General features: G+C 35.5%; 1 protein-coding gene across 1 annotated transcript in view; it reads right to left on the bottom strand.

Moving 5' to 3' along the window:
• The window catches only part of SUZ12 (SUZ12 polycomb repressive complex 2 subunit), a 52,629-nt gene that overhangs the window by 22,613 nt on the left and 7,676 nt on the right, over window positions 1-22,340 (bottom strand). The window contains exons 4-8 of the mRNA XM_024192582.2: window positions 17,588-17,656; window positions 8,930-8,979; window positions 4,673-4,758; window positions 1,956-2,187; window positions 980-1,082 (exon numbers count right to left, since the gene is read on the bottom strand). Of these exons, the coding sequence (XP_024048350.2) occupies window positions 980-1,082; window positions 1,956-2,187; window positions 4,673-4,758; window positions 8,930-8,979; window positions 17,588-17,656 (540 nt within the window). The remainder of the gene's footprint in view (window positions 1-979; window positions 1,083-1,955; window positions 2,188-4,672; window positions 4,759-8,929; window positions 8,980-17,587; window positions 17,657-22,340) is intronic.

Here is a 22,340-nt window from a genome sequence, read left to right on the forward strand (position 1 = left end):
AAGCCATACTTCCATCTAATCACAGCACACAGCTTGTTTCTCATCCCAGACTCCAATATTTTAAGGCTGTAAACAAGCAGATCTCATCCTTTGCTATCACTGGCATTTATTGCATGACTTTCCCCAAAATAAACACAGAATACTTGAGTATTCACTTACACAAAGTAACGGTAATGGGTATCTTCTGAAGCATTTGGATTGCTTTAGGTTGTAAATAAGTGCGAACTGCCTTTTTAAAAAAAACTGAGTACACTAACTAGTGCCATGTTATCTTAATAAAAACAAATCATTTAATGAACGTTTTATGATAACCTAATAAAGCAAATCAATAAAAACACAACCCAGTTTTCTTTAAACAAACCTGCATAATCAATGGTAACTGATATTTACAATGAGGCAGCACACACACTTGTTATTACTCAGATAAATAATATGCTTTTGATAGGAGAAATATGCAATTAATGTGGTGTTACTGAGGTAATGGATAACTAATCTGTCCTTGAAATGATCATGGAATAGTATATGTGGCTGCATCATCAGGGTAAGGAGAAAGTTCCATCTCAACAAATAAAATATTAGCTACTGTACTTAAGAGTTATTTTCCCAATTATGCAGTCACTGGTCCATAAGACTACAGAAGTTACACCTGCCTCTAACAACTGATGAGGGACACAGATTTTATGTTGATTAGCCGCAGGATGATCTTAAAACTTGTTTTAGCAGGGAATATGTTTTCTGCATTGGTTATAAAAGAATGTTAGATTTTAAGTATCCTCTGTGAAATCTGCAAACTAGTTTTTCAAGGAGTTTACACTTTCACAGCAAAGCCCAAGCTAACGCTCGTTTCAGTCATCCACTGATGTACACACTGAAAATGTAGAATACAAAAATTGAGAAAAATGAAATTCAAAAGTAGATTTTCATTTAATATCAAAGTGCATGAGTAACAAAAGAAAACACCATTTGATTTTCATATTACCTGTTTTTATCAAATACTGTCATTTGTGCCACAAAAGTCTTTTCTCCGTCTTCACGATTCGAAGAATTACGTTTTCTTCTAGCGGGAAGCTCCTCATTGACATCTGCATTTCACAAATATTGCATACAATTGTTAAAAATGCAGGCAATTCCAGTAAATTGGGAAGTCAGTGTGAATAAAGACCCAACTATATACTGTATTTTAAGTTATAACATTTGTGTGATTTTTAACTAGTAACAGGGGCAAGGATTAATGTAATGTAATATGATCAATTTTGGGGGGGAACTTTATCATTAATTGAATATTAGTAACATTTTAGGATACCCCATTCTTATAGTGTTAATCACATGTTTTAACTTGGTGTTAGATAAACTGGCTTACAGAATTTGAGCCCTGTTCTCCCTCCCTTTTCATCCTGTATTTTAACAATTAAAAGCAAAAATTTAAAAAAATGGACTATTTTTCTCTACACTACCATTAAAGTGTTGATGTTTGTGGTATACTATAATTCTCTGATAAAATTAAGGTATTAGATTTAGTCAGTTTTATTTTAAAACAAGTTTGCTCTGTTAATGAAAGCCACAGCAGTATCTGTGGAATCCGTTTAGTTCAGTCACTAGTAACCTTCCAGCAGTGTTTTGGCAGGACGATTAATCAACAGCAGGAATGAAGAGATTCCAGAGTTCTGTTTTATATCAACTCTATGCCAGAGCTAGCCTTTACTATTTTATGCACATTACCATACATCTTGATAAAAGTTGCTATTACATGTGTATACTATACCAAAAGCCATTATATATAGGTATTCTAGTACTGTCTTGAGCAGACATCTTTATAAACTAATGAAAGCCAATTAAGTCACCCATATTTGATTCTGGATCCTACTGAGCATGACTAATCAACCTGAAGTTCTGAAAGACGATATACATACATATAAGCTAAACCTGACAAATGCAAGTTCAAAAACTGAACTTACCTATGTTTTCATTAGTCTCACCATTGATCATTCCATTAAATTCTCTTCTTCCTGGACGAGTTACTCTGAATAATAATGAGTAAGACTTCACCATATGGCTGTTGCTGGGTTCAAACTCATTGCTGGAAACGGCGAGTGATGGGAAGTTGCCTGGCTTTATTTGGTTGATGTCTGGGTTCAAAGGCACCTGCTTTTTACCTGTAGGAACTTGCCTTATTGGACAACTGACATCCTGCAAGCATAAAAGAAAGTTTTTAAGGTTTGGGGTTTTTGTTAAAAATGGAAATTCTTCACTATCTTGAAAATATGTAAAATTTAACTATCTGCTCTACCATCATTTTGGAAATAATGGTGCTGCCTAAAACCACGCATCCTCTTGGTATGACTAGATTAAGATTTCAAGGAACTACCAATCTGAAACAGCAATCTCAGGTTTTGCATGCATAAACAGAAATTTGAAAAAGTGTAGTTAAAAATGGCATTTTATAAAGAGCAGCCATCTTTTTTGGGAAAGTGATTAATTTGTTACACTATCATGCAGCATTCAATAAGACTGTAAAGTAGTTCTTAGTCCCAATTTAATTCCATTTACTTAACAAAAGATTACATATTTTCATTATATATATTGTAAGGGCTCTCCTGTCTTGTCCTTCCAATATTACAAAGTGCTCTTAATGAAATGTTTGGGAGATAAAGAACTACTCAACTTGGGTTTGCCATATGCAGTATCTCCAAAACAAATCATGAAGCACTTTGCCATATTGGATGTACAAGGCAGGAAACCTTTAGAATGATTAAACTCACAACAAAATTTATATTTAAAATAATAATCAACAGTAGCTCCCATCATTCTACTTGTCCACCCCTAAGTAGTAACAAACACTGCTGAATTACATGACAGATCTTAAAAGCAGGTCTGAATGTCTGGCATCTAAGAACATTCAGTCAAAGTACTTTCCCTAATTTTAAACCTAAATGGAAACAGATTTACAACTTGGCTTCCACATTTCCATAGTCATGAGGGATTTAAGAGTATATAAGGAAATGTCTGGCTAGGATTAGTCTGGTTTGAGCCTGGAGATCAATTATCTGGGTGGCTAATTTCAAGAAGTGAAATTTGCTGATAGCCGGGATGTAGCATTAAGTATAATTAAAGTAGCAAGCTAACTCAGAGAGGCTTCTGCAAATTACTGTAGTACACTAAATTTGTCAAACAAAAATATTTCAGAAAAAAAATGAACACAGAACGGAGCAAGGAAAGGGAGAGAAGAGGTTGCAGATGATTGGGGAATACAAACGGTTTTAAGCTCCTTAGGACAGCAATTATATCCTATAATTTTGTACAACGCCTAGTTTATTCTGCCTCTGGACATCACCACAATGTAAACAAAATACATGGAGATAAATTAGAAATATGGATTTAGATTGGTGACGGGACAAAAATTGAAAATGTCTTTTACATAAAAGATGGTTGAAAAACAGCAAAATTAAGTGAGATGTACAAAGAGACTAAATTATATGAAATAAAGCTGAACATGTCTTTGAAATTTGAGAACCTCCACTAGAGTCATTATACTCTAAAGTAGGTTTCATCCAGGAGAAAAAAGCTTGAAAAGTTTTAGCCCACTTACTAGTCGGGGCAGATACAAATGCATGTGGCGTAGTTAAAATGAATACGAGTGCTGGTGTGGCCACCAGCAAAGTCCAAGGCAGTGGCTTTGTGAGAAGCCCACCTTCTGAGGTGGTAAGAAAGGGTGCTATGATTTATACCAGAGTCCTGTCCCTGGACTCAATTTGGGACACCATCTTTTATACTGGGCTTCAGCTGTTAGATATCTGGAAATCTGAAGCTTTAGAACTCCTCTACAAATTTTGAAAGGAGGTCTCCACTAATGTACTCTTTTTCAGCCTAACTGATGCTACAAAAGAAAAAACTGCATTTTTCCACTCTTCACCTAGTTTTCTTTTTGGGGGGCACCTCATCCCCTGTAAATCATTTCAGTGCCTATCTGACACTGTTCATAGCTATATGCAAACTCAGAAAGACATGCTACATTTCGTAAGTTATCTTTAGAACAATACAAGCTAGTAACGGTGTTTTAAATGCAAACTAGATTTTTTTTTTTTTTAAATTGATGCAGTCTTAGCCCACCCACATTCATGAGGGAAAGTTTACCACTTAGTCAGTTTTTTCAAGATCTGCAAGAAATCATCCTGAGAATTACAACTTTAGTTGAATGAAAAAAAATTGGGCCTCCTAAAATATAAATATACCCAAAAATATCTTGGCAGGCAAAAATGGAAAGTGAGAAGTTAAATTTCCTTCCAAACACGTCTAGATTAAGGACAGCATCCATAAGTAGAACAGCAGGCAACAAGTTAAGTAGCTTTTCCTACAAGATTATTTTCAACAGTGCTCAGTACTGGTCAACTCTGCTCCTGCAGAAATCACTGGTAAAACTCCCAGTGACTTCAGTCAGAGCAGAATAAGGCCAATGTTAAGTGCTTTTGAACATTCCATCCATAATCAACAGAAAGTAATTTAGACAGCTACTGTTCTCTAGTAGTAATGTAAGTTTAAGACCAATTTAAATCTCTTAACTGAAGCATCATGCTGTCATTAACTAACATTACCAACCTGGAGGCTAAAGAGATGTTTAGGAGTCAATTAAGTTTTGCACTTTAACATTTATTAAATGTTTCTCAAGTCATGTTACCTTTCTTTTCTTGTGGCAAACTTTCACAAGCAGTACTTCCAGGGTTACGGAATTTTGTTCATTCTCTGAGTTTTGTGATGGCTTATCTAAACAGAAAAATATTTTAAGTCTTGAAAAAGTAACAACTCTATTCAGTGCCATAAGTTTACTGGAGATTTTTTTTTTTTTTAAATCTCTGCCATTTTCAGAAACAAGGACTTACTGCAAAGTTCTGAAGTCACACACACCCATTGAAATTTCAGTGCTCCCCATCTTGAGAAAGAACCTTGCTTTATAATTGCTCCATTATTAGCAGATTAAAAATGTAAGAGTTGATCTGTAATGTTTGAAAGTTTAACAGAAAAGGCCAAACTCACTTCCATTGGTCTTTTTTTTAGCTCTTGGTTATTAGTAAAGTACAACTCTAGTTTTAACTCTCCTTTTAAATAAAGGAAACATCCAGTAAAAAACTGAAAAATGTACCTATAACTGGAGTTATCCAGATAAGTCTCCCCCACAGATCCACATGCCAAAATACAGTTTACATCATAAACATGTACCCAATACTGCTATAACTAAAAACTGTAATTGAGGGTACTGTACAGGTTCATAGTACAGCCCAGAGGCAGAGCAGAACATTCACCAACTACAATCTTCTAAAGCAATAGGAAAGAAAGGGCAAATGTGGATTTGTTAAGAAAAGCCAGAAAACTCCAGTTTCAGGTGAGTGATGTAAATTATTTCCCATAAAAAAATATTTACTCCTCCCAAATCTACAATTTACTTTGCATCATTGCCAAGGACCCAAATGCCATAAGTTAGAAATCTCAACTCTCAACCCCAAGAGGAGTGCCAGAGACAGAGACCTGGGGAAAAAAATGCAGTTTAAAATAATTTTACAATTCCTGTGCTACAGATTTTCCAATTGATGTAATCTTCAAGGTGTTTATTACCAGTAGTACGATCAGCAATGCCAATAAAAATCTGTGTTAAAACACATTTACAGTATAAATAAAGGCCTCATCATGTGAATTTAAGATATTCTCTAACAAGAATGCATTAATTTAGAATCTGTTTTTCATAAGAAAACAATTTCAAATTTTACTTTGTACATGATCTAAAGATGAACTTTCTGGAAGACAAGTTCAGTCTCTGGCAATATAGACTGACCAGTCCAGCACTGAACAGATCTAACGCTGTTCTCTTAAAACTGAAATTTAGAACCATCACAAAGTAAAATACAACTATTTCAGACAATTTGAGTGTAGTGTGAACTAGTCTATTTTACTGATCCCCTGGTTATTAAGTAAATTAACCTCTGCATTATATCAAATCCTTATTAAATTAACTGGCAACATTCCTGAAGTCCAATTCTTTTCTTCCTTACTCAGCTGAATAAATTTTATTTCTGCAAGTGTATTTCAGAGCACTATTCATGGCTCTAGGTGCTTGTGTAAATACGAATATAAACTAAAAGATTAAAAAAATCCCAAACCCAGTAATTTATTTATCCAACCTAACTCCAGCCAAAATAAAAACTGCCCACAGCACCCACTATATAAAAAAAAGTACATATATCTCACACCATGGCTTCATGAAAAGCAGTGAAACAGATGGCCTTACAATGTGCTTTCTGCATGTTGCACCACTGAACTGGAAACCATATTCTTCACTAACTTGAGTTAAGATGCATCCCCAGAGAACATCATAATAGTATGACGACAACAAAGGCAGATAACTGTAGAAAGGTCTACATCCAAAAAAAAGAGGTTTTGCTCTTGACCAGCACAGATTTAACAGATAGTCTTGGTCAAAGCTGCTACCTTGAACTATCAGTGACAGCTAGATGCTAACACTTAAAATTGCAGCAGTATATTCAGTTTGTTACTCAGTTTCACAATCAAAGGACTTTCATAATCTGCCCATTTCTTCTCGTTGTCACCCCCACCCTATTACCTCAGGATACACCCGTCTTATCTGTGTTAAGCTTAAACCAACTAGCCCTCACCCAAAGCCAAAATCTCAGACACCAAGTAAAATGTTCAATCACATCTATCAGAACAGATGAGATGGCAAAGAGTTGTGAGCATACTAGAGACCATGCCCTGTGTCTCCTAACTAACCTTCCTACTGGCATTATATTCACACTGAACAAGCATGATCTGTTTTTAATTTAGTAACAATCTTGGTAGCGCATCTGAAAATTTTAATTACTTACAGGGACATTAGCAACCTTAAGAATTGTAATGGATTTACTTTCTTTTTAGTTTTAAGAGAATCTTTCACTGTTAATTTGAAAATTAATCCTGTTCAGGCAAGTATGCAAATGTTCACAGAAAGGCATTCCTATCAAAGAATACCTACCAGCAGATATACAAAAAAAACCATAGCCGTGTTTAATTTGCAAAATAAAAAATAGTTAGCATTATTCTGAGAGCTTCTGGAATCATTTTTACTATCACACCAAAAAAGCATGTCAATGGCTAGTCTGTCATAAAACTTTCTATATTTAGTATTCACTACTGCTCATGAGAGATGTTCTTTAGGATGAACATGCAATCATATTGTTCTCACTATGCATAGTCCTCTACTGAAATAGCAGCACCAGCGTATGAGGATTTCATAGTTAAACAGCACAGTCACATTACCAACAGTCATAGAATGACTTACAGCAAATATGCTAACAGCTTGAAAAATCTGCTCAAACCTACTAACACAGGGAGTCTAAGTCAGAAATTAAATTAAAAGACAGGGCCTGTCAGCAGGGCCCACAGAGAGCACCCGTGCATCCCCATTCTATACATCGACTATTTGAAGTTGTGTATAGTATGCTTCCCATTAGGTGTTGTCCATAGGCCATACCTGGGAGGAATGGATCATTAGGTGTCTGAAGCTAGACTACAGCACTATGCATTCCTTCCCCCTGCCCCCATCCTCTGCCAAGCCCTGGGGAGAAACAATGATTTCTTTTGCTTCTGCTCTCACCACAGGGTATGGGCTCCTTGATCTCCTTGTTGCTTCCATGATAAAGCATTAGAGTAGAGGCAACAAGTTGAAAAATTCCTGAGGGAATAAACGGAAGATGAGTATTCCCAAATGGAATCAGGGCAGCAGTGGGACCAGCACTCTTCTTTGGATATTCCTCTTCAAAGCCACAAAAGGAACACTCAGAAGTATTCCTAGATCAAGGGAGCAACACGCACTCACCAAAACAAAATTCCTATTTATCACTGGCAAAATAGTTTTTCAAATCCAGATGCTACTAACCATAATTTAAGTGTATTTTGGAACAATTTCCAGGCCAAGTAAAGTATACAAAATGTTCAGAGAGCATAAATGTTTGCAGACAACATTACCCATACTAAAAATATAGATCTTTAAGTGAGCTGAATATTTTTTGAATAATACAAAAAAGGTCATTAACAGAATATGTGTTCATTTAAAAGTTGGAAATAAATGTTTTAAAATAAAATATTTGAAAGTCATCTTCTTTTACTTATCTGCAAAGAACTGAGTTTGGGTATGTAAGAGTTAATAAATTAACAATATTTACAGCACCATAAAGAACACAGCTTCCTGTTTTAACTGGAGGAGAAACAGAACCATGGACTCAGGTCTTGGTAGTTCAAGAATTCTAACAACTTTTTGTGAAGTTAAGGCTGCACATATTATACATACAGATATTTACAACAGTAAATCATTAGCAAAATAAAAGATTATTTCAGTTCATCTTTAAAGATCTAGGTATAGCATTTTCAGTCTCATTTCTGGACTATATTTTATATCAATGAAAATATTCTTCCAACTTTGTGGAACCTCAAAATATGAATTTAGCATTTCTTGATTTTTTTGTTCCACTTCAAATTCCCAAGAAAACCTGAAGAATTCCATATGGCTACTTGCTTAAAGAGAACAACTCAACTCTACTTTTATCTATTAATAACTGTTTAAAAGCACGACAAAGACTTTAAGCTTTTAATAGAATCTGCATGTACTGAGTGAAAGTTTGCAACATTTTATTGCTTAGTATTAAGTCACAAAGCACTTATCTAAAGTACACATGAGAAGGTACACATTTTTCTTTTGTAAAAAGTAAAATATATAAGTATTGTGCTAGTGGGATAGTTGAGCTCAAAGCAATTAAAAAATACTGTACAAACATCTGGGATTTTAATATATGGAAAATCTATTCAGCTCAAGTGTACCCCCAATACTGAACTTTTAAGAGGTTTATTACACATTATAATCTAGTTGTATAATGAATTTTAACAGACATACCATTTTTATGGAAGAAACCAGTAAATGTGAGTTGCAGATGGGCAGACAAGCTAAACAGGAAAAAAAAGTTGTTAGAATAAATACGTATTTTCACCTCAAAAAAATCACAGGTTATTCAGTACATTATTCCTCAGAATCAATCTATAACCAGAATCAGATCTATAATCAAGAAGTGAATAAACTGTCTCCCAGTCACTTAGTAACTTCTAAAGCTTCAGCATATTTAATATAGGAGTTGGATGCAAATTTTAAGAAACTTCTTTGCATATAGAAAGGTACCCCTGCGTGGATCAGCATTTTCAGAAGGCAGAGGGTTTGACCACTACCTTAATGAATACTCAGTGCCTGAAGACAAGGGTTTGAGGGTGTATTTTGTAATATACTACACACAAAATCTATGCTAAAAGAACATTCTGATTGAAATGTCAGGCACTCAAAAGTTAGGAAGTGATAGAATTAGAGTTGCCTGTGCATATGCACTATGATACAGTCTTATATTACATAATCACATACTATATTTTCCCCACAGGGCCCCAGTATTAGTGCACAGGATTAACCTGCTCTGGGGATGAATCAGGACTGCGTAAAAAGAGAGGCTGCTATCTGTAAAATTCCAACTTCATCTGCTGAAGTTAGAAGACGTGTGGTGTATAAGGCAGGAGACTGCAGGAACAGAAAGGACTGTCTCATGGTTATGGCAGTTGAAAGCTGCCATCCCAACCTCCCTGTCACTCTTCTGTGACCTTGCCTCCAAGTCCCAGCCCTCCTCCCCCAAACAGTCTCATCCTCCCATTTCCCCCTCCCGCAAACCTCCCCAGACTCCTTGTCACAATTTACTCCATTCTTTCTTCCCAGTCTGGCTTTTGTCCCCTCAGCATTCCAATCACATTGCTTCCTCCTCCAGCCTGGGTTCCAGCAAGGTGGTTAATTGAGTGACATGACAGGCTCCCTGCTCACAGTTCCACTGGCCAGCTCCAGCCCGCAGCAGCCATTACAGAGAAAGTCTGGCTTTCTCACCTGTAGCCCTGGGCTGAAGCAGACTCCGGGTACGTCTATACTTACCTCCGGGTCCGGCGGTAAGCAATTGATCTTCTGGGATCGATTTATCGTGTCTTGTCTAGACGTGATAAATCGATCCCAGAAGTGCTCGCCGTCGACGCCGGTACTCCTGCTCCGCGAGAGGAGTACGCGGAGTCGATGGGGGAGCCTGCCTGCCGCGTCTGGACCCGCGGTAAGTTCGAACTAAGGTACTTCGACTTCAGCTACGTTATTCACGTAGCTGAAGTTGCGTATCTTAGTTCGACGTAGGGAGTTAGTGTGGACCAGGCCTCAGTCACTGTGGCAATGGCACATGCAATCTGGTGAGCACAAGAAGCTGTGAGAGGCTCAAGCATGCGCAGTGAGAATAGGATCTTCTGAGATTTAGCTGCTAAAATCCAAGAAGTCTCTACTAAGCATACGTGAACTACGGTTTTTCGAAGGCTTACTATAACTTGATAAAATTTGGGTCTATTTTCATGGGATAGCAAAAGGCACAATTCTGAAGTCAGGTAAAATTATTAGCAACTGAAAACTGGATCTTATGACAACTGATGGTCAACCTTAATAGGTGGGACTAGCAGCCCCACCTTTAATACACACACACCCTCCCACACATGCAGTTAATGGTTTGATTACTGTGTATTTTATTTTATATTACTGTAGTTTATTATCCTACTTTTTGTATTATACTACTTTAAGATTTGGATAAGGTGGATTTACTAAACTCAATGAGGTAATTTAAAACATTTGGATAAGGTTGAAAAATTAATATGAAATTATTCTGGAAATAGCTGTCACTCTATGACCAGAGGTTAAAAATCTGAATATGCTTAAGTCCTCTACATATAGAATCTATAATATTTGATGAAATATTGTCATATTGGATAGTGTCCCATATAAGTCACAATAGCATTAAAAACATTTAATTTGGGGCAGTTGGCCATCCTGAATAACTTCACTAAATTTTTTTTCCAATATGGCCTGTGAGGCTCCAGAACCATTTATGAACCCAGCGGGAGAAATAAAATTGATTTATAAAAAATCAGATTTAAATTGAATTTTTTTATTTAAATACTTTTTCCCCAAAACTATTTAAAGTTAAATTTGAAATTATGACAATCTATGTTAAGGTCTAAATATACTATAATATTAAGCAATACATACTTGCTGCCAAACTTTTAATGAAAATCAAACCACTGAACTGGTGGAAGTCATTGGCTAAGCCAGTGGTCTCCAAAGTGGGGTGCGCGCACCCCAGATGGTGCGCAAGAGGATCCTCCGGGGTGCACGGTAGGAGGAGGGGCTTTTTTTTTTTGCGCGCGCTTCGGGTAGCAAAAATGGTAGAGCCCTGCGGCATGGCAGGGGGTGCATGCTAATTTTTTTATTGATAGGGGTGCGCGATCAAAAAAGTTTGGAGACCACTGGGCTAAGCAACTAGAACCAGAGTTTGCTGAAGTGCTAAGCCAGCTTTTGACAGCAGCAGCCACTTCTGCAGTTGCAGAGAGACTATATTTTTCATATCAGTTTATTCAGCTAGTTCAGTTCTGTGACTATTTCACTCAAATTAAAAACTGACAGGAAGCTGACTTCCAATGTATGAATAAACCTAGGTATAAGAGAATGACATCTACTTGTCCTAAAATACTGAAGGACATGGTGACCAGAAACATTCAGTTCAATTCACTAACGATAGAGAATACTTGCTTAGTTTTAAATGCAGAATATATTTTGATGAATTTTTATTCTTATGCATCTAGTATACTTGAAGTAGTTTTAATAAAAAAAAAGGTAGTTTTGTGCATTTTAAATTCTAATTTCCATCCAAGTATAGCTTGACAAATCACAAGTAAAAAAAAGTCTAGTAAATAAGAAACGCATCATTCAGCATTTTCTAACATATAAAAACAAAAATCAAGTATCTAATAGATGTTATTTAAGAAATAGAGAGAGAGAGCGCTCACGCACTAGGTTAGCAAGAAGTACCACGGTATTTAGTGTAAAGGCTAGATTTCATTGTAAATCAACATGTTTTAACACTTAACTCTTTAGAAAAAAAAATAAATAAAATTGCAAAAAAAATTAAAAATAGGTTTAAAATCAAGATTTCCTGCTTGATTTAAATCACGATTAAAAATGGTGATTTAAATGGTTTTGAGTTAAAAAAAATCAAATCGACCCTAGAACACAGACTTTCTTGGAGTGCTTTGTCAGTGCATGACAAGTATTTCCTGAAATCCTCAAACTATTGATGTTTTAATAAGTACCCCAATTGCTTTAGTATTTACAAGACAATGCTTGCACTGACTTGTATATTACATCAGAATGAAAGAATGTTATAGTGCCAGACTGCATTATCATCAGGAGGATGAGGACTTGATTTTATATTTTTAAAAGTTAAGGTTTAGTAGAGGGAGCAAAGCAAAACATTTTGGTGTTAGGCCAAACAGAAATGAATTTTAAACTTGGATATTTTGATTCAGTAAGATCACAGAACAATCCTTGGAAACCAGAGATCCATCTGGCTTATTTCAAGCAAGCAATACTTTTACAATTCACAATTGTAACCAAAACCAATTTAACTGGATTAGTGAATAAATTAACAGTGTTTAGTTACTGATTTACACAATTCCCAAAATAAACTGATTTCAATGTAGCACATGTGCTTCATGACCAATTTTCAGCTAATATTTTACAAAACTTTGCAAAGCATACTTTCCTTCAGAGGCCTATAAAGAAAAGTGCAAAAGCACATCTGAATGATTCTCAGTTTGTGAAAAAGCTTCTCTAATGTTCTGGTTGGTCACGTATGTTACAATCTTTCCATTGTCTGGCTCTGTTCCATAATTTATAGAAAGCATAAAATTTCATAAACCATTAAACACAACCTATAGAAATGTTTTAGCTGATTATCAATAGTTTTTGCACTAAAGGAGAATATAAAGCCAGCATGAAGAACTAAATGTGACCTGCTCATCAGGATACACCATACCCCATAGCAAAATAATTACTGTGGACGTTCATAAACAGGGTTAATGAAATTCCACCATATTCCTTCCTAAAATAATAAGGTAGCTCAATGTCTAATTTAGGATAGGGAAGAAATTCTAATTTTCATTCACTGGAATTGCACCTAAAACCTCAGAAGTACGACGTATGCTTTAATGTCTTCCCATCATAGTTTCTACCAACTGCTTATATGTTATTCATTTGCTCTATTAATGAATACAGATTTAATATTTATGGATTGATAGAATATGGTGAAGTTTTCTGTACTTATGATATCCATCAAATAAAACTGTTAAGCCTCTATTACAAATCTTGTTCATTAGAGTAGAGTGCACCAAATGCTTAATAGTAGCAAAATGGTCACGTCACCAATCTCAGAATACTGCTGGAACCAAAATGCATAATCACCAGCAAAATCTTTAGGGGTCTGCAATTGAAACTATTAAGTGCAATTGTAATTACTGAGGCATCAAATACTTAATGAAAGGAGCAGTGTTCATTACATATGTTGGGTGTCTGCAATATTAACAGCTGAAAGGGAATCCAACCCTTCCAATCTGGTACTGGAAAGTAAATAGAGAAAACTAAATTAAAATGCAAGTCTGCATAGATTACTGATTTGAGGATTTTTATTTTCAGTTCACCTATACAAGTCAAATTCAAGTGAAGTATATATTGTGCACATTCCAAAATGCTGACAGTAAATGGGACAGATATCAACTTACTTTCAGAGAAGTGTGATTTCTTTTATCAGCTACTGTCACAAAACACTAATTGAGAGATTAGATATTTTTAAATTGTTTACTTTTTGCATTTGAGAGTTCTCTGCAAGCAATCAGTTTCACTCTCCCTCTCAAGTTTGAGAGTCTTTCAGTACAGCAGAAAGCAGCTTTATAAAAACAGGAGTATAGCTATAAAATTACAGTAAGTTGCTCAGGATAGGTATAGGATGTGCAACTATTTTTAGCTATGTAAGAGACACTTTCATTTTCTTAAAGTTTCCAATGTTTTATACCTGAGCTGTTTAAAGTTGATTTGCACTGTAATTTGTTATAAAAAGTCAGTCCAGATACACTTCTTTGGAAGTCAATTAAGCTATTAATTGGATACAGAAAACCAAAATAAAATTATGTTTCAGGGACCTCTGGCCCACTGTTGGCCAATTTGTCAATAACTGTTTGTGGTTTATGGAGACAACATACTAGTTACCTGAATATCTGTTTTTCTACAACCATCACAATGTCAAAATAAGCAGAATTTTGTCACTCCAAGTTTTAGATTTGCTATGTTGAACTTTGAAGATTTCCAATTATGTCATCAGACCTTGCCAAGTAAGAGCTGACATCTCAAATACTTATATTGGAGCAGGAAGATGCATACCTTACTCTATTTTAAATGTCTTCTGTACAAGATCAAAATGGGAACAAAATAAAGCTAATATTCTAAAGCAGTGGTGGGCAACCTGCAGCCCGTGATGGTAATCCACTGGCAGGCTGCAAGACAGTTCATTTACATTGACTGTCCACAGGCACGGCCGCCCACAGCTCCCAGTGGCTGCGATTCACCGTTCCCGGCCAATTGGAGCTGCGGGAAGCGGCATGGGACGCATGGACACACTGGCCGCCGCTTCCCGCAGCTCCCATTGGCTGGGAACAGCAAACCGCGGCCACTGGGAGCTGTGGGCAGCTCTGCCTGCGGATGGTCAATGTAAACAAACTGTCTCGCGGCCCGCCAACAGATTATGCTGACGGGCCGCAGCTTGCCCACCACTGCTCTAAAGGATCCAAATGCTTTTCAAAAAAATTAGATTCAAATCTTTAAAATTGTTTAGAAACTTTTAGTTCCACCTACATGAATCTACACAAGTATGCTTTTCATAACTCCACATTTTAAACTCACCTGTTTGCTTACTTCCACAATGGCAAACTGCAAAACTTACTAAACTTAGCTATGCATTCATTAAATCCACCATTTCATTGCTTAATAGCATAACTTTTTTTTTTTCCTCAAATGCACAGCAACAATTCCCACTGAGCAAGTCAAACATGATGTTCACAGTTTAAGATCAGCCTCCTTTCTTCTCTGCATAAAAAACATTTAAAATGTTTCTTTAAAGCAAAGTCCCCCCGTCCCCACCACCCCGACTTGCTTCAACAGTTCAAGCACTGCTGAGGGAAGCATATAAATTTTTTTTAAAAATGTACCTATGTAGGCTCAGATCAAACACAGAAAGCCTCAGACCAAAGGAGTTTTTTCCCCCCCCAGCAGATGAGAATAGAGGGTTATGGTGGAAATCTTGCAATCTTTAATGAACAGCTTTCACTACAATGAGCACCATAATAGAATAAGAAAAGGCCATTAAAGGTAATGAAATTAATAGGGCTGTCGATTAATCGGGGTTAACTCACATGATTAACTCAAAAAAATTAATCGCGAATAATTGCAGTTTTAATCGCACTGTTAAGCGATAGAATACCAAGTGAAATTTATTAAATATTTTTGGATGTTTTTCTACATTTTCAAATATATTGATTTCAATTACAACACAGAATACAAAGTGTACAGTTCTCAGTTTATATTAATTTTGATTAATATTTGCACTCTAAAAATGATAAAAGAAATAGTATTTTTCAGTTCACCTCATAAAAGTACTGAGTGCAATCTCTTTATCGTGAAAGTGCAACTTACAAATGTAGATTTTTTTTTTGTTATATAACTGCACTCAAAACCAAAACAATATCAAACTTTAGAGCTTACAAGTCCACACAGTCCTACTTCTTATTCAGCCAACTGCAAAGACAAACAAGCTTATTTACATTTTCGGGACACAATGCTGCCTGCTTATTATTTACAATGTCACCTAAAAGTGAGAACAGGCGTCCGCATGGCACTTTTGTAACCGGCATTGCAATGCCTTTATGTGCCAGATATGCTAAACATTCATATACCCCTTCATGATTCAGTCACCATTCCAGAGGACATGCTTCCATGCTCATGACATTCATTAAAAAATAATAATGCATTAATAAAATTGTGACTGCACTGTTTGGGGGAGAATTGTAGGTCTCCTGCTTTGTTTTACCCGCATTCTGCCATATATTTCATGTTATAGCAGTCTCGGATGATGACCCAGCACATATTGTTAATTTTAAAAACACTTTCACTGCAGATTTGACAAAACGTAAAGAAGGTACCAATGTGACATTTCTAAAGATAGCTATAGCACTCGACCCAAGCTTTAAGAATCTGAAGTGCCTCCTAAAATCTGACGGGACGAGGTGTGGAGCATGCTTTCAGAAGTCTTAAAAGAGAAACTATAGAATCCGAACCACCAAAAAAGAAAAATCAACCTTCTGCTGGTGACATCTGACTCAGATGATGAAAATGAACATGCGTCAGTCTGTACTACTTTGGATTGTTAGCGAGCAGAACCTGTCATCAGCATAGACGCATGTCCTCTGGAATGCTAGTTGAAGCACGAAGGGACCTATGAATCTTTAGTGCACTTGGCAGGTAAATATCTTGTGACAGTGGCTACAACACTGCCATGTGAACGCCTGTTCTCACTTTCAGGTAACATTGTAAACAAGAAGTGGGCAGCATTATCGCCTGCAAATGTAACCAAACTACTTTGTCTGAGTAATTGGCTGAACAAACACTAGGACTGAGTTGACCTGTAGGCTCTAAAGTTTTAGATTGTTTTATTTCTGAATTCAGGTTGTTTTGTTTACATAATTCTACATTTGTAAATTCAACTGTCATGATAAAGACAATGCGCTACACTACTTGCAATGGGGGAACTGAAAAATACTATTTTTGTTTTTTACAGTGCAAATATTTGTAATCAAAAATAAATATAAAGTGAGCATTGTACACTTTGTATTCTGTGTTGTAATTGAAATCAACATATTTGAAAATGTAGAAAACATCCACAAATATTTAAATAAACGGCATTCTATTACTGTTTGATCGCACGATTAATCTTTTTGATTGCTTTTTTTGACAGCCCTAGAAATTAAGTTTTTTTTATTAAAAGCACTGTAAAAGTAAATTACAGAGTTCTAAAATACACGCACTTCAATATTTAAAAAGTTGTTAAATTCATTCAATGAAAAATTTAATCTCTTTTCATAAAGACCAGGAATAAAGGAACCTGTGAAAGCAGCAAGCAGAGCAGAAACTAATCACATGAAAAATGAGAATATTACAGTCAGAATCTTACTAAATAAAGGCCATGCAAATCTTCTCCACTGCTTAAATATAATTTTCATGGATCAGTTGCTGACACTGCAACTCAGTTAAGAGTAAGTTTGTTTTTATTTTTTAAAAGCTAACAAAGACGCTTAAGATGCTTGAAATATGAAGAGTAGAAATACTGGAAAGTCTATCCCAACAGAAAGCCAGATCCTTTGTAACCCGGTCTTTTATGCTCTCAATTTCTTATATTTTGCAAGTACTCAAACTATTAAGAGTGCATACTCAAATATTAATTGGATGCTACACTGCACTCATGTGGCAGGTACTGCACCTTGTAATAATCACTCCCTTTTATCCTGTTCCCTCATTGACAGCCATACATGACTTATTGATAAAAATATGAGCAGGTAATACCTGTGAGACTCTTGCTCTCCCTTCATTTTCTCTACTTTTGATAACATGTCATCTACTTTGAACGTTTTCCTGTGGAAAAATAAAATGCATGAATAGTAGGTAATTTTCATTTTTAGAGGTATTTCCTTTATATACAATATTAACTGAAATAAAAATTCTGATTCTATTAAAACAAATTTCAGTATACACATCAGCTTCTTCAAATATTGGTTTAACCTGCTGTTCTAACTTCTCCGCCCTAAAAAGAGGCCCGAGAAGTCAAAGACAACTGCTTGAAAAGCTGCACCTCAGTATCATAATCACAGGACTAATTACTAAACTATCAGAAATTAAAATTATAGAATTTTGTAGAGCAACACAATTTAATGTTAAGACACTTCAATATCAGCAAGACAGCTAGTTAGGAGTCCATTCAAACTTTGATACAAATATGTTTTACTAGAAAAAAAAATCAACCTCCTTACACTGATTGCCACGCCAACTATCAATATACAAATTTTCTCTCAGGTTGTCCCAAATTAACCATATACAAGGATTAGAAATATGGTTACTATGTGGCAGAAGCAGGTCTATTTATATTTAATTCTTAAAAGATTATTTCTTTCCTCAGCAAGGTGAATTAATGAACATAATACAAAAGTGACATTCACTAATGGACTAGTTGTAGGAATATTTTTCAGAGGAAAATGAGTTTACAGCTTAAGGAATAATCACATTACATTTTTTCCCCTGTAAGGTATTAACATCAGCCTATTCATTCTTTTCTATCTTATATGATACAGTATTCACATTCCTAGGCAAAGGTTATTCAAAATTTTTCAGAAGTAGTCTTCCAATCCTCTTTAATAGGAAGACTAAAGTTCCATCCTGGATTCCAGCAAAGTTCTTTAGATTGACTAGTACTAGACTTTCAGGATAATACTAGATAGTACTAGACTCTTATTCACTCACTAACAGCAAGTGCAGCCCCGCTTTGCATTTCTCTTCCTAGTCTAAGCAAGACAGATGAAGAGAAGAAAAGGGAATGTTTTTCTGCCCGATACATGGTCTCTTACCATAAAACAGGCAGTGAACGTGAAAGGTTTGTCTACACTAGGTTTGGGGTTTTTTTGGCCAGAAGTTTCCTCCAGCAACAATCATGGTCGAACCAACAGTCCAGACAGGGCTCCCAGCAGATACCATATTAACTACCAAGTTGTGTAACTCTGTTCAGAACAAGTCTACATGGCACAATAGTTAGAGCTCCAAATAAATCTTATTGGTATGTCTGCACTCGTGCCCTTCCATTGCTACCACCAAAGAAGCTGAGCAGGTGGTTATCAACAGTAGGATATTTATGGTAAAAGCCTAGATAAGGTCTAAGCAACAAGTGATCAGAGTATAAAACCAGAAAGTCATTTTAAAGCAGTTAAATGAGCACTTTATAGCTCTAAACTGATGCACAATAGAGATGCCTTTATAAAAAAGACTGGTGTGTAAACTTATTGAATCCTCATCCCCAAAGTCACAAAAAATATTCCCTTCAATGCTATGCTATAGGTTACACCAATGTAACCTTACACCAACAAGATTTTCCACATTTAGATTTAGAAAAGGCAATACTTGTATTTCTGGCAGTCTTGTTTTGCTGACATTTCACTGACTAAATGGTCACCAATATTAATGTAGATATTTGTATATTTAAAACGTAAGGTGAAGAAGGGAGACCAAAACATTAATTAAAAGGCAAGTGTGACTTGGCAGCTTATCAAACTGTTATTTTGATTCTTAACTGAACTGTAACTACTTTATTCAAGTCTTACTGACATTCAAATAGCATTTAAAAAATAAAAGCCTGCTATTTCAAAATGTACCACCAACAGGGCCAAATGCAATATTTACTATACGGACAAATGTACGAATACCCTGAAAGTTGCCTTCACATCCATAATTTTTATTTTGATAACTTGCAAGTATGGTTTAATGCTATAATCTCAATATAAATCTTTTATTAACTTTAGCATAGTTTATCCTATTCCACTGCAAATTTCTCATCTCATACTTCCTTTCTTTCTCCAGTTGCCTTTCTGAAACATTTACAAATTTAGCTCCAATTCAATTAATTTATTAAGGAGCTCTACATTGGCAGTGTCATATTTATTACAATGTTGCCAGAAATAAAGCTATTTAACACTTTATATGAAGTTCCAGCTTGTACAAAATTTCAGTTGCTCAAGCTTTGATTTATTTTAAGCTGCTCACTTATTTGAGTGATTGTTTAGCTAAAAATAGAGGCATATTACTAGCAAACCCACAACAAAGTGATAATACAGTATTGGTCAAGCAACTCCCACATACAAACTGACTCTCATGCTGGTGACATTGGTTAGAAAAGCAAACCACTACTTTTTTGGAATAATTAATTCTAGACCATGAAACAGGAGATGTTCCACTCAAACTAAGGCTCAGTAACAAAAGCAACTTTTTTCAACAGTGGTTCAACTATACTTACTAATAGTCACCACATTCTCGGGTGAGGGATTACCAAAACTAGCACTGATATATTAAGCTTTGGGGGAAGAGAGGGTTTTTTGTTTTTCTGTTTTTTTAAAGAGGAATTAGTTAAAAAAAAACCTCACAACTTTGAAACCAAGAGTGAAGAAATTAAAAGTAATCAGATTTGGCATGTGTGTTACTTAAGCATACCTTAACTTGTGCTATTCTCCAGAATAGTAGCTGATTTTAATTATTACATGTACAATCTTTAGAATGGTCCTAGGGATTATCTGGAATTACAATCCAGTGACCCTTACATAATACCAGATAAAGCAGTAATAAAAAAAAAAATTAATTACTAAACGCCTAGGTGAACATAAGGACAAAATAGCATAACTACTATAAATGAAAATTCTCTCTCTCCAGTGTACTAGAATTTTTTAGCATATCAACAAAATACTGGATAAGGAGAATCAGTAAATTTATTTCGATTCCCAAGAAGCCTTTGACAGAATCTATTAAGAAAACTAAGGCCTTGACTACACTTGGAAATAGTCCCTGTTTGGCAATCATTGAAGCAGCACCATTACTAACTCAAATGTGGACAAGGGCATGCAGGGTTTGCATACAATCAAGGTTTACCCCTACTAGTAATTGGGATTTCAAGCAGTGAGAACCTTGGCATGCCCTTGTCTACAGTGGTACAAGCCAATACCAATTGTTGAATGAGGGCTATTCCTCACCCTAGACAAAGGTTTAGCAATCATGGCTCAAGAGCAAAGTTATGTCATTGATTAAAAAATGGCTAAGTGACAAAGCGAAGGAATAAATGGTCAATTTTCAAGACATCAGAAGGTTAATAATGAGATGCCCCAGGTAGCTGTACTAGGACTGATGTTTAGTATATTTATTAAAGATGGGGAAAACATGAAATAGTGAAGTAGCAACATTTGCATATGACAAAAGTACATTAGTCAATGCAAGAGAAAACTCTGGTAATTCTGAGGGATGCAATAAAGCTGGTGAAGGGGCAATATGATAAATGAAATGCAATGTAGTGCATATTTAAAATTATCTAAACTCTTAACACATTGTTAGATTTTAACCTATAGAACTCAGGAAAAAGAAAGTATCCACTCAACACAAAGAGATAAGCATCCTGATGTTTTGTTTTTTGCCTAAAAAATGTGATAGAATATAACTTTGAAATATGCCATATGATATAACTTCATTTTAAGTACCGTTCTGGTCATCCCATCAAAGAGAGAGCAAAAAACAGAAGGGGTCCAGAGACAGACAAAGACAATGATTAGTCATGGGAGACTTCCATAAACAGGAAAGTGAGAGAAGAGAGTAGAACTTGATTTGTGTCATGCTGGACATTACATAACATGATAAGCACAGCTGAAATATTTGAAGACTAAAATATGTCACATTGCCATTGCAATGATTTTGTCATAACATGCAAGATTTTCAGTGTATCACCATTTACTGATGCTTGCAATACTGTATCTTAAGTGTCTTCCCCCAGTCAAGCAGCACACATTTAACAAGGTAATAAGAATCAAAATGGTAGTGTGCCTCAATATTAAAGCACAAGTTTCTCCAAACATCTTTAATATTAACATTCTCATAATAAGGATTGCTAACCAAAACCGACTTAGCAGTCCACTTATCTTACCAACTTGGTCACCCTTCTGCACTAAATAAATAATCACAAAACACAAAATACGTATTTAATTAAATACCAGTTTATCCTCAATATACATATATGCAACAACAGTATGACTTTTTGGGTATCCACCCCCCCCCAGTAAATTTTTAACACTCACCACAAACTTAAAAATAGTTTGAAAACTAGAAAAATTCATGCTCACTGTCTAAACTACTGCCTGAGTGAACAGGGAAAGTCAGTTCTGTCCAAAAAAAAACCCACCAAAAACTTAATTTTTGCTGGATTACAAGCACAGAATAAAAATTTGTATCTGACACTGTAGTGAGAGTAGGATGAAAATGTTACAGTTCAAAAAAGATTAAAAAAACCAAAATGCAAAATGGATTGATCCTTAATTACATCAAAGCGAAGCTTTATTGAAAACTTCATTTCTGACATGATAGTTTCTCTCCTCCTGAATGACCTATGGTGTAAGTGATTTAGTTACAATTTGTCTGGCATTTTTTGAGATATTTGAGAGACCAGGGATATTAAGAGTGGAGATGATTACTATTGTGGTATGTAAATATATCATATGCAGTTGCAGATGTTGCTTTATATTGA

This window comes from Terrapene carolina, unplaced genomic scaffold (assembly GCF_002925995.2).
Source record: "Terrapene carolina triunguis isolate 2854851 unplaced genomic scaffold, T_m_triunguis-2.0 Scaffold192, whole genome shotgun sequence".
NCBI classification, from domain to species: Eukaryota; Metazoa; Chordata; order Testudines; family Emydidae; genus Terrapene; species Terrapene triunguis.